The 11,467-nt window shown below is 68.2% G+C and overlaps 1 protein-coding gene across 1 annotated transcript; it reads right to left on the bottom strand.

Annotated features, from left to right (window-relative positions):
- Window positions 1-1,945: 1,945 nt before the first annotated feature.
- Tmem179 (transmembrane protein 179) lies at window positions 1,946-9,418 on the bottom strand. The gene is made up of 4 exons (XM_042671620.1): window positions 9,091-9,418; window positions 3,933-4,070; window positions 3,306-3,384; window positions 1,946-2,119 (listed from the first exon to the last, which is right to left on the bottom strand). The coding sequence occupies exons 1-4, from the start codon at window positions 9,393-9,395 to the stop codon at window positions 1,946-1,948; spliced, it is 696 nt and encodes a 231-aa protein (XP_042527554.1). The 5' UTR covers window positions 9,396-9,418.
- Window positions 9,419-11,467: the final 2,049 nt, after the last annotated feature.

Here is an 11,467-nt window from a genome sequence, read left to right as displayed (position 1 = left end):
CACACATGCACACACACACACACACACACACACACACTCAGGAGGGTTTTTATTGTTTGAGAGATAAATACACGGAAGTTGAAGAACCTCACCCTCAGTTTAGCCAAGAATGGGATTAGAACTGGCAACCCCATGGAAAGCTGAGCGACGTCATGGAGTTCTTCAAAGCAGTTTGCACAGCCGCCGCAGCACCCACAACCACTGCCTGCTCCGTCTGGGCTCCTGCCTGGCCCTCCCGGCCTCCCGCCCATGGCCAGCGCCCGCCAGCACCCCAGGCCCCCCCCCCCGCCCATGGCCAGCGTCTGCCAGCACCTCAGGCCAGCAGTCCCCTCCCGGCCTCCCGCCCGTGGCCAGCGCCCGCCAGCACCCCAGGCCAGCGGTCCTCCCCCGGCCCCCCCCCACCCATGGCCAGCGCCCGCCAGCACCCCAGGCCAGCGGTCCCCTTCCAGAGTCCCCAGGGCTGAGCTGCGTCTCTGTTGCAGACCAGCATGGGGCGGGGCGGGCCTGGTGCCACACCAGCTCCCAGGAGCCCACGGGAGGCAGTGCCACAGGCAGGCTCGGCGCCAGGACCCCACACGGCCCCCTTCTCCTCCCCCTGGGCCCTCTTCGTGGCTGCCTGAACGTGGCCACGGGCGGGGGGGGAGGGGGACAGACGGGGTGGCTCGGGGTCTGGAAAGGTCACCGTGCCAGCAGACCGGAGCTGTGCGAAGGGGACCCGGAGACCAGATTGGGTTCAGGAACTTCCGATGGTGTCAAAACACCTGCCCCTGAGTTGCTGGTGGCCCTGCCAGAAGCGCGGTGAGGTCTTGAGGCCAAAGCCCCTGAGGCAGCAGGATCCTGGCCCTGCTTGGCCCGTTACCCCTCACCCCTGCCTCCGGGAGAAGATGATCCCTCCCCGGCCCCCAGGCTGCCCAAGCACTGGTCTTTGCAAAGTGCTCACCAGTCACTGGTGACGGAGAGCGGGGTACAGACCAGGGCCGGGCCTCCCTGCCCAGAAGGGTTGGTGGCCACAGCCTTGGAGCCCCAGATGGGTGTGGCCCCCCCGCACTGGGGCCCCCTCCATGGACAAGGGTACACACACGCCAGCCGGGAGCCCTGAGCGGGGCAAGGGCTCTACTGCGGGAAATGCCCCAGTGGGGCAGGTCCAAGGCCAGGCTGCAAGGAGGCCGGAGCCCAGCTGGGGTCCAGCCCGGCATCCGGGCCCACTCAGCCCGGGGTCCGGACGTACCAGGCCCCCCTCCTGGCTCTGGCTGGCTGGGGCCACTCTCTGGGGGAGCCCAGGCCCAGCAGCACAGCACCCCCTGCCCCGCAGCCCACCTCCCACCACGCTTCCCACGTGAGGGTCTGTGGCCACACCAGGGGGGCAGAGGAGTCAGGACACGGGACAGGTGTGACACTGGCCGTGGAAGTCAGCAGCCCCGCAGCCTGCTTTCTGCCCCAGCAGCGCTGCTGGCTCTGAGTGGGGGCCGCGGGCTCGGGAAGCATGCGGGGCTGAGCAGGCTGCAGTTCCGGGGTGGGCTGGGGGCAGGGGAGCGGGGGGGGCCTGGGGGTGGGAGAGTGGGGGGGCCTGGGGGCGGGAGAGCGGGGGGGTCCTGGGGGCGGGGGAGCGGGGGGGGGGCCTGGAGGTGGGGGAGCGGGGGGGGGGCCTGGGGGTGGAGGAGCGGGGGGGGGGGCCTGGGGGCGGGGGAGCGGGGGGGGCCTGGGGGCGGGGGAGCGGGGGGGCCTGGGGGCGGGGGAGCGGGGGGGGGGACTGGGAGGAGGGCTTGGAGGCAGGGGAGCGGGGGGGGGGGGTTGGGGGCAGGAGAGCGGGAGGGGGCCTGGGGGCAGGGGAGCATGGGGGGCCTGGGGGCGGGGGAGCCGGGGGGGGGCCTGGGGGCGGGGGAGCGGGGGCACCTAGGGGGGGGAGTGGGGGGGGGCCTGGCGACACCCCTGGCCCACACGGAGCCTAAATAACGGCGCTCTTCTCCTCCTGGAAGGAGGTGCAGGGCCTGGCCAGCAGCAGCTCCTTCTCGTGCACCAGGCTGTCCAGCAGGTCCTCTTGGCGGTAGTTATGGTAGACCTTCAGGAAGGCCAGGGTCGTGATGGCCAGCCAGGCCAGCCAGGAGGCCCAGAGACTGAACTGCACAGAGGAGGGCGGCGTCAGGCTGGCGCGCCCACACACAGCCCCCTCCCGCCCCCGGCCCTGAGGGACGCTGGGACATGGCACGCCTTGGTGACCCCGGACACTGTGCCTCTGCGGTAACCGTCAGGCCCAGGTCCGCGCGGGGCCAGGGAAGCCGCCCACCCTCGTCCCAGGCCGATGGGGGCTCCCCCTCCCAGAACCAGGCTGCCTCGGCCCTGAAGAGAGCCTGTAAATCCAGGGGCGCCTCCAGCCGTGGAATAATTTGACCTTTATCTGCTATTTCCAAACAGTTGAAGGGGAGAGGACTTAATCAGCTCTGGGCCTGCACCGTGTCAGCCCGATTCCCACTGAGCGTATGCATGCTCAGACCCCACAAATCAGGTCTGACGCGTCTGCCACCGAACTTGCATGAAGGTGTCTTTGACCATTTCAGCTCAGCTCAGCGGAGAACCTGCAGCCCGCCGCTTCCCCTCACACACACTGCCAGCTGACACTGGACCAGAGGCCAGGCCAGGACCAGAGGCCACGGGCCCAGGCAGAGCAGGAAGGGCTGGGCAACCCCGCAACACCTGTGCGGGGCGCAGACACAGGCTCCAGGCACAGGGAACACTAGGTTTCAGCTCAGGGCCTACCGACCACGAGTGTGCCCCCAACAAGCCTGCATGGACACGGCGTGGAGCTCCCAGCCTCCTGGAGGGGGCGCCGGAGGGCAGAGGGGTGCCGGGAGGCTGCAGGGTGCCAGGAGGACAGGGTCCTCCAGGTATGCAGCTGGTCCTGGGACACCACACGTGCCCCTGGCTCAGGGCAGCGGGCAGCCGGCAGCCTCTGAAGGGCCCCTCTTGGCCCCAGGGCAGAATCTGAGCTCCCCATTGCGCTGGGTTGGCCTGGTCTGGCGCCACCTTCCCCTCCCCCACCCCAGCTACCCGACACCCGCCTCTCCAGGGTGTCTGTCCAGCCTGTGAGTTTGTGCCCTGCCCTGCCCACCTGCATCTGCCTAGGAAAGTCCAGCTCCTTCTCCAGGAACGGCTTCTCCCATGCTCCCCAGAGGAAGGCGCCTGGCCGCCCACGCCGGCCTCACCCCGCCTGGCACAGGTTTCCTTGGGGGCGGTGGGAGGGGCGTCGCAGGCCATGCCCCGTGGCCAGCCCCCCCACACCCCCGCTCTTCCTGCCTGAACCCACCTACCTGGGCAATGGCAAACTGATGGTAGAAGGCGGAGTTGTCCACGCTCAGCTCCAAGTCCAGGTCCTGGAGCTCCTTACAGCTGCAACAAAAGGGCGCGGGCGGACGGGCAGGGCAGCTGTGAGCCGGGCCCCTCCCCACACCACACACGGCCCGGCCCCAAGGGGCACAGACAGGGGAGCTTCACAGCGGCCTCGGGGGTCAGCACAGACTCCTGCAGGAAGTCTGCAGAGCTGACCCAGCCTGGCACTGGAGGGCACCAGCGCTGGCCCCGGCTCCCGTGGTCAGTCCTCAGTTCCCCTGTCCAGTGCTGGCCTGCCCAAGCTGCTCAGAGAGAGGCAGAGGAGGGAGCCATGGCCAGAACCAAGACTGGGAGGCTACTTGGGGATCGCTATTCCCAAGGGCAGAGGACTGCCCTGTCCAGTCCTGCAGTCCCTGGGCTGAGACGGGCGTGAGGTCCAGCCGCACTGCTCAGTGGACCCAACCACGGGCCCAGCCCGCTTCAGACCCCAGTGGGAGCTCAGGCTAAAACTAACCGCTGGGGCTGGGGCGGGCCTGCACAGTGTCCACACACCGGGCTGCGGGGAGGGGTGCGGGGCCGGGCGACTCACACCCGTGTGTGACACACACCTGTGGGGCACGGTGCCCTTTTCAGTGATGGTGTCACACCACATGGTGAAGCCCACACTCACGATGGTGCTGGCGATGAAGACCAGGACCACCACCAGGGCGCTGACCAGGAGGCTCAGGAAGGCGTAGAAGAAGGACCTGAGGCCGAGAAGACAGAGAACTACTGAGAACCCCTGGGGCCTCCTCGCCTCCAGCGGTGTCCCCGAGACGGAGGGGCACAGCCCTGGAGTCAGGGCCCACGCCGGGGTTGAGCAGGGCCTCGGGCGGCGGCTGCCCCTCCACAGCTGCCCCCCTGCCAAGACTCCAGTGCTGGCCCTGAGCTGCCTGACGGGCCCAAGGCTGGAAGCTGAAGCCACCCACCACACCACCCACCACACCGTGCGGGGGAGGCAGGGCCAACACAAGGTGGCGGGTGTGTCCACTGAAATCGCAAGCCGTCCACCCACAAGGCTGTCCAGCCATGTAGTCACTGGCCTCTGTGGGCTGGACGCTGGCAGCTCCCTATGATCAAATGCGTCATCCTCATCCAAGAAGGCAGGGGGAGAGGCCTCTGAGGGGTCGCGGGACCCAGAGTCCCCACCAGGCAGGAGCAATGGTGAGCAGGAGCCATTTGTCAACCAGGAAGGGGCCCTCAGCAGACACGGATCCTGAGGTCCAGCCTCCAGAGCCCCGCTGCCGACACACCATCTGCACTGCCCAGTGTGGGTCTGCACCCTGAGCAGACTGCCCGGAGGGCGGCCATCCACCACATGGTCCCCAAGACAGGACCTGCACTACCACTTGCTCTTTGACCCGCTCTGAGTTACTCAGCCAAATCTAAAAGGCCAAGCTGGGCCGGGGCTGACCGGGCCCTGGTTGACCGGAGCGGGCATCTGGAGTGTGGAGGGGAGAGGATGCAGGCCAGGCTGCACTGGCCTCCCCGGGCCCTCGATCTCACAGGAGACACGCACCCCACAGACCACCTCACCCCAAACACCCACCTCCTCCGAAACCCTCAAAGGAGCCTGGGGTGGCTGAGTCTGAGGAGCTCGCTGAGACTGAGGTGATGGAGGGCAGAGCGGCTCCCTCCGGCCAACAACGGGAGACGAGCGAAGTGGCCGGCCAGAGAGCCTTCCACGGGCACGTGACGGAGGCCACGCTGGCCAAGGCCGGCAGAGCCCAGCTCTGTTCTCTGGTCCCATGCGGGGCACAGAGGACAAAGGAAAGGAACGGGGTCTTCCAATGTGCGCGTGACACCTGCACCCGACTGACCCGGTGCCGCCGAGGCTGGCACAGGAGCCACCGACAGCCCGAGCGCTGCGGGCTGCTCACCACGGGCCCCCCAGCCCTCGGGCTCCCAGGCAGGCGAGCGAGGCAGGAGAGGGAGGCTGGAACCCGTCCCTGGGAAAGGCAGAAGAGGCCGGGGTCACAGGGCGCTCTCCAGGCCGCAGGCTGTGGTCCGGCAGCCTCCACAGGAAGTGCGAGGCTCGTGCCGGCATGCCCATCTCTGCCCTCAGCTCGACAAGACCAAACTGACTCCCCGCGGCTCCGTGCCTCCTGCGCTCAGGGGTGCAGCCCCGCACACCGCAGCCCCGTCCCCGCAGCTCTCTGGTACACTGGACAGTCCCAGCCCTGCCCCACCTGACACCCCGCCCAGAGCCTCTGAAGAACAGGCCGTGAGCAGCGCTCTGCCCGCGCAGGGTGGAGGAAAGTGGGAAGGGGCTGTGTCGGGCTGCCCGGCGCCGGCCGTATCCATGACGCCCGCTGTGCTCCAGCCCCTCTGGAGCCCGTGCGTCCCGAGGCTGCTGAGATAACACAGGAGCTCCACTTCCTAGTCTCCTACCAACCAGCCCTCCTTGATCGCCACACTGAGGGACCCCACACCTCCATTCCCGATTCTAAACCCACCCTCCTACTCCAGGCTCGATCCAAGGGCTGGAACAGTGCACCAGAGCCCCTGAGGTCCACAGAGACCCTGCCTGGGCCTCAAGAGCTTGTATCACCCGCCTCTGAGCCCTTGCCAGTCACATGACCTTGAGCAGGTCGGTGCCTCTCTGATCCTGTTTCTCCCTCTGTGAACTGCCGTGTCTGTGAGTAAAAGTCTACAGGCAATGGCTGCCAGTATGCCCGCGAATGCACACTCCCCCCCGCCCCCCAACACCCTGGCCTGCTGCCCTGGCTCACTAGGGCCTGGGTGTGGGATAAAGGCCAGGAAGCAAAGGTGTCTGCAGTGGGGAATCATGGGAACTGGGCCGTCTGGGCGGAGCAGGCAGGGGCTAGGGGCAGGAGGGGCGGGCCAGGAAGGAGGCCTCAGACAGCCTCCCCCAAGACGGCGCAGGCTGGGGAGGGGACAGGGACAGCCTCACCCCAAGTTCACCATGCCGCTGTGCCCTCTCCCAGCACACACAAGGACAGGGCAGGACCGCAGGCAGAAAGAGGAAGCATCACACACAGGGTTAACTGTCTTTCTCAAGCTGCTTCTGGGGTACCCAGGCTGGCTGTGCCGTCTCCATGGTGACAGACATCCCAGGAAGCCCCAAGCAATCTGAGGGCTGAGCGGCAGGTGTGGGCAGGCAGATGGGTTGTTTTAACCCAGAGCTGCTGCCAACACCAGCTCAAAGGGTTCCTGTTGGGCACAGCTGCCCCGAGCCCTGGGCCCAGGACTCTGCCGCACTGCCTCCGGGGGCAGGTCCCTGAGCCCCAGGCACCAGTCAGCCACCTACTCGGTCACTCAGCAGACGAGGCTGGCTCCAGGCCCGCAGCCGCGCAGTTTCCCTGACTCCCTCTTTATACTCCGGACACACCGCCTGGGCCTCACAGCCCAGCAGACACACCTGCATAAGCAGAGGGCTGCTCCCGGAAGCTTCCCTTCTGTGAACTCAGCACCAATCAAAAGCCCCAGGACAGACCACAAGGCGGGCTCTGGACACTGGCAAGAGGACACAGCAGCAGGCTCTGAGCCTGATGTCCAGTCTTAAGAGGCAGAGTGTGTGCTGACTGTAGCCAGGCCTCCCTCCCAAACCCAGGGCCTGGCCTGGGTGACCTCAAGGCTGGACATTCAGTGGCCCTGAGGCCTGTCCCTCGCATGACAGCCTCGGCCACTGACAGAGTCCAGGCTACTGTGGTCCCCAACATGCCCCTTGGAGTCGCCTACAGCTTCCTGACCGCCCAGGCCACACCACAGAGCTGCCTGTGCCTCCTGAGGAGCCGGAACAGAGCCCTGGGACGGCCTGGAAAGGCCACGCCCAGGCCTTCCGTCTTTAAAATGGCTTCCTCTCGGTCATTTCACAGGGCAGACAGACACCTGCCTGAGGCAGGACCTGGGTTTGCTGACCATTTATGCATAGGTGACCAATGTTCTCGTCCTGTAAACTCTGAGAAGCTCTATCCTCCCTGTCCCTCTACCCCAGCCCCCGTGCCCCTCCCTGCCCAGCCCCCGTGCCCCTCCCTGCCCAGCCTCTGTGCCCCTCCCTGCCCCTGCCCAGCCCCTGTGCCCCTCCCTGCCCAGCCCCTGTGCCCCTCCCTGCCCAGCCCCTGTGCCCCTCCATACCCAGCCCCCGTGCCCCTCCCTGCCCAGCCCCCGTGCCCCTCCCTGCCCAGCCCCCGTGCCCCTCCCTGCCGCAGCCCCCGTGCCCCTCCCTGCCCAGCCCCCGTGCCCCTCCCTGCCCAGCCCCCGTGCCCCTCCCTGCCCAGCCCCCGTGCCCCTCCCTGCCCCTGCCCAGCCCCTCCCTGCCCAGCCCCCGTGCCCCTCCCTGCCCAGCCCCCGTGCCCCTCCCTGCCCAGCCCCCGTGCCCCTCCCTGCCCCTGCCCAGCCCCTCCCTGCCCAGCCCCTGTGCCCCTCCCTGCCCAGCCCCCGTGCCCCTCCCTGCCCAGCCCCTGTGCCCCTCCCTGCCCAGCCCCCGTGCCCCTCCCTGCCCCTGCCCCTGTGCCCCTCCCTGCCCAGCCCCTGTGCCCCTCCCTGCCCAGCCCCTGTGCCCCTCCTTGCCCCTGCCCAGCCCCTGTGCCCCTCCCTGCCCAGCCCCTGTGCCCCTCCCTGCCCAGCCCCTGTGCCCCTCCCTGCCCAGCCCCCGTGCCCCTCCCTGCCCAGCCCCCGTGCCCCTCCCTGCCCAGCCCCCGTGCCCCTCCCTGCCCAGCCCCCGTGCCCCTCCCTGCCCAGCCCCTGTGCCCCTCCCTGCCGCAGCCCCTGTGCCCCTCCCTGCCCCTGCCCCCGTGCCCCTCCCTGCCCAGCCCCTGTGCCCCATTCTCTGAATTCACCATGGCTCTAAACACAAGCTGGGTCTCTCGAGCGGCTCTCCTGTCTAAGCACCCCAAGGTCACTTCTCTTGAAGTCTTGAAGCTGTGTGTGAGCAATGGCACTGCTGGCTGGTGTCATAACCCCAGCATCCCAAAGAAGAGGGACCTCAGGTCCCTCCCACCCACCCTGCCCAGGCCCTCCTTCAGCCCTGTCTGTGTCCAGCGATGCTTGCCTCCACCCTGGCACACCAGTGCTGACCTGAGTAACTCCCTGTCGGTCCCTATGTGCAGGTGAGGTCCCAAACGGTATATATCCTTGGGACATGACTGTTGAGGGGTTAAGGGAGAAGGAAGAGACCTGCAGAAGGGTCAATTGCTGTCCTGTGGTGAGCTGGGCTCACACACATGCATGCACACACACAATACACACATGCTCATGCACACACATGTACACACGAGTGCATGCACACATACACGAGTGCATCCACACATGTGTGCACATGCACACGTACACATGAGTGCACTGCACACACACAGCACCTGCCAGCTCCAGCCCAGTGCAGAGCAGAGGGGGAGGAGGAGGTTGGAGACACAGGGACCCATGCTGCTCTGCTTCCACTTCCTGCAGACAGGCCGGGGCGCTGCTGAAGCCTCAGCGCCAGGCAGAGCAGGCCCACTGCTCCACTCACCGGGGCCAGCTCACCCTTACTGCTCACCTGGGCCCCGCTCACCCCCGACCCCACTCACCCCCGACCCCACTCACCCCCGACCCCGCTCACCCCCGACCCCGCTCACCTCCGACCCCGCTCGCCCCCGACCCCCCTCACCCCCGGCCCCGCTCACCCCTCGCCCCGGCCCCGCTCACCCCTCGCCCCGGCCCCGCTCACCCCCGGCCCCGGCCCCGCTCACCCCTCGCCCCGGCCCCGCTCACCCCGGCCCCGCTCACCCCCGGAGTCCCCGGCAGAGGAAGAGCAGCGCGCGCCAGGCGAGCGCGGCGGCCAGCGCGGCGGCCAGCAGCGCGGCCAGCAGGCCGAAGCGGCAGGCGGCAGGCGGCCCCCACTCCTGCACGGAGAAGCACGCGCGGCCCCGCGCCGTCAGGTTGGCGCCCAGCCACAGCCCCTCGGAGAAGAGCAGGCAGCGGCCGCGGAAGTCGTGGCCGTGCTGGGCCAGCGGCAGCGCGGCGGCCAGGCCCAGCAGCAGCGCCAGGAGCGAGCAGGCGCCCTGCGCCGCCAGGAGCCCGTCCAGCGCCATGGCGGGGCGGCCGGGGAGGGGGGCCGGGGCGCCGGTGGGCGAGGGCCGGGGCCAGGGGACGGGCCGGGGCGGGCCTGGGTGGGGGATCCGGGGGTCGCCCGGGGACGCCGGGGGCCGGGGGCCGGGTGGGGGCCCGGGGACGCCGGGGGCTGGGGACCGGGTGGGGGCCCGGGGACGCCGGGGGCCGGGGGCCGGGTGGGGGGGCCCGGGGACGCCGGGGGCCGGGGGCCGGGTGGGGGGGCCCGGGGACGCCGGGGACCGGGTGGGGGCCCGGGGACGCCGGGGACCGGGTGGGGGCCCGGGGACGCCGGGGGCCGGGTGGGGGGGCCCGGGGACGCCGGGGGCCGGGTGGGGGCCCGGGGACGCCGGGGGCCGGGTGGGGGCCCGGGGACGCCGGGGGCCGGGTGGGGGCCCGGGGACGCCGGGGGCCGGGTGGGGGGGCCTGGGGACGCTGGGGACCCGGAGCCGGGCGCCGGGCCGGGCGGCGCGGGAGGCTGCGCAGTGGCGGCGCCGGGTCCGCGCGCCCCGCCCGGACGCGTGCGCAGCGCGGTCAGCGCCCAGCACTGGGCGATCCGCGCCGCGGCGGTCAGCACCGCGGACAGCTCCTGGGGCGCGGGGCTTGGCGCGGCGCGGCGGATGGGGGCCCGGGCCCCGGATGGCGCCGCGTCCGGAGCCGGCGGGCCTCGGCCTCCCCACGCTGGCTTCCCGAGGCCCCGGGTCCCTGCGGCCTCGCCGGGCCGGGCCGGGCTGGTCTGCGGGCCTGGGCGCGCACGGCAGGCGCCGGGGCAATGGGAGCCACGCAGGGGTCACTGGCCAGCGAGCGGCCGGGCCCGGGCCCGGGAGGGACCCCGAGCTGGGCACCGCTCGCGGCCATGAGCCCTGGCGGGCGCCCGGATTAATCGAATCAGCGCTGCTGTGGGCTCCGGGACCCAGGCCCGGCCGCACCCCAGAGCGAAGCCGGGGGGCCTGGCTTCTGATGGAAAGCACCCAAGCCTCCTCTGGTCTGTGTCACACGTGTTCATCTTTCATTACAGCACCAGAGGTGCGGGGAACCCCCCTCCCCTCACCCTGTCCCGCCACTCAGCAATGCACACCGTCTCCCCGATCTGCGCTCCCTCCTGCGTGCACAGTGTGAAGCTGGCTCTGCGGTTCAACATGTCAAAGACATCCACCGTGCCTGCAGAAAGGGCTGTCTCCTGCACTACTTTTCAGGTTTGAACTCGGGACCTTGTGCTTTCCAGGCAGCCACTCCATCCCTTGGTCCAGGCTTCTAGCCCTTTTTGCTGTAGTTATTTTCTAAGAGAGATGCTCACTTTTTGCCTGGATTGTAATGCCAATGAGCCGCATCTTGTCATCTCAGGTGACCAGGGTGACAGGCGTGGGTCTGTCTGATATGGAATCTTGCAAATGCTGCTCCTGGGCTGGCCTGGGACAGGGATCTTCCTAATCTCAACCTTCTGCGTAGCTAGGGTAACTGGCATGAGGCACCAGTGCCTGGCTGCTTCATTTTCTTTCTTTTCTTTTTCTTTTGTGAAAATACTGTACAGAGTGGTTACAATTACATGGGCAAGATAATGAGTACATTTCTTATCAAGCATTGTAGCCTCTCCTTTGTTTCCCCTTCCCATCCCTTCCCAGCCTCCCCCCCCCCGCACCCCCACCCAATCCTCCCCCCCACTTCATTTTCTTAAAAAACTACACATCCCTCCATAACACTGATACTTCTGCAGGTTAAGGGCTCCTGTTGCTGTTTCCAGGGCTGCTGTGTGAACACCCGTGCACACACATGCATGTGTGCTCTTATGGTTTGCACACAGGTTTCTAAGAAACTCTTGGAAGGGGAATCATGGGGAATGCACATTTAAAATATTGGCAGAAACTACCAAACTGCTCTCTGAAAATATTGTCAACGTTTCCCTCCCAACCAGGCCACAGACCTTCCACCAGAGCAGGCCTGTTTCTCAATTGATCGCTCTCACATGGGGAAGGCTCTTTGCCGGCACGCGGCTTGCGGTCTCTTTATCACCTCAGGTGAAAGCTCTTGTGCTCACTGCCATTTGCCATTGGTCTGT

This window comes from Dipodomys spectabilis, unplaced genomic scaffold (genome assembly GCF_019054845.1).
Source record: "Dipodomys spectabilis isolate Male_0828 unplaced genomic scaffold, ASM1905484v1 ptg000648l, whole genome shotgun sequence".
Lineage (NCBI taxonomy): Eukaryota > Metazoa > Chordata > Mammalia > Rodentia > Heteromyidae > Dipodomys > Dipodomys spectabilis.
Note: the sequence above shows the minus strand (reverse complement) of the source record. Positions and strands in the feature narration are given on the sequence as shown.

What these genes read in the sequence shown, in the direction of transcription:
- Tmem179 (XM_042671620.1), bottom strand. Translation starts at nt 9,395, where the DNA reads ATGGCGCTGGACGGGCTCCTGGCGGCGCAGGGCGCCTGCTCGCTCCTG. An exon ending in CTCTGCCGGGGACTCCGGGG is followed by an intron (nt 4,071 to 9,090) that starts GTGAGCGGGGCC and finishes TCTCGGCCTCAG; the next exon opens with GTCCTTCTTCTACGCCTTCC. An exon ending in ATCAGTTTGCCATTGCCCAG is followed by an intron (nt 2,120 to 3,305) that starts GTAGGTGGGTTC and finishes TCCTCTGTGCAG; the next exon opens with TTCAGTCTCTGGGCCTCCTG.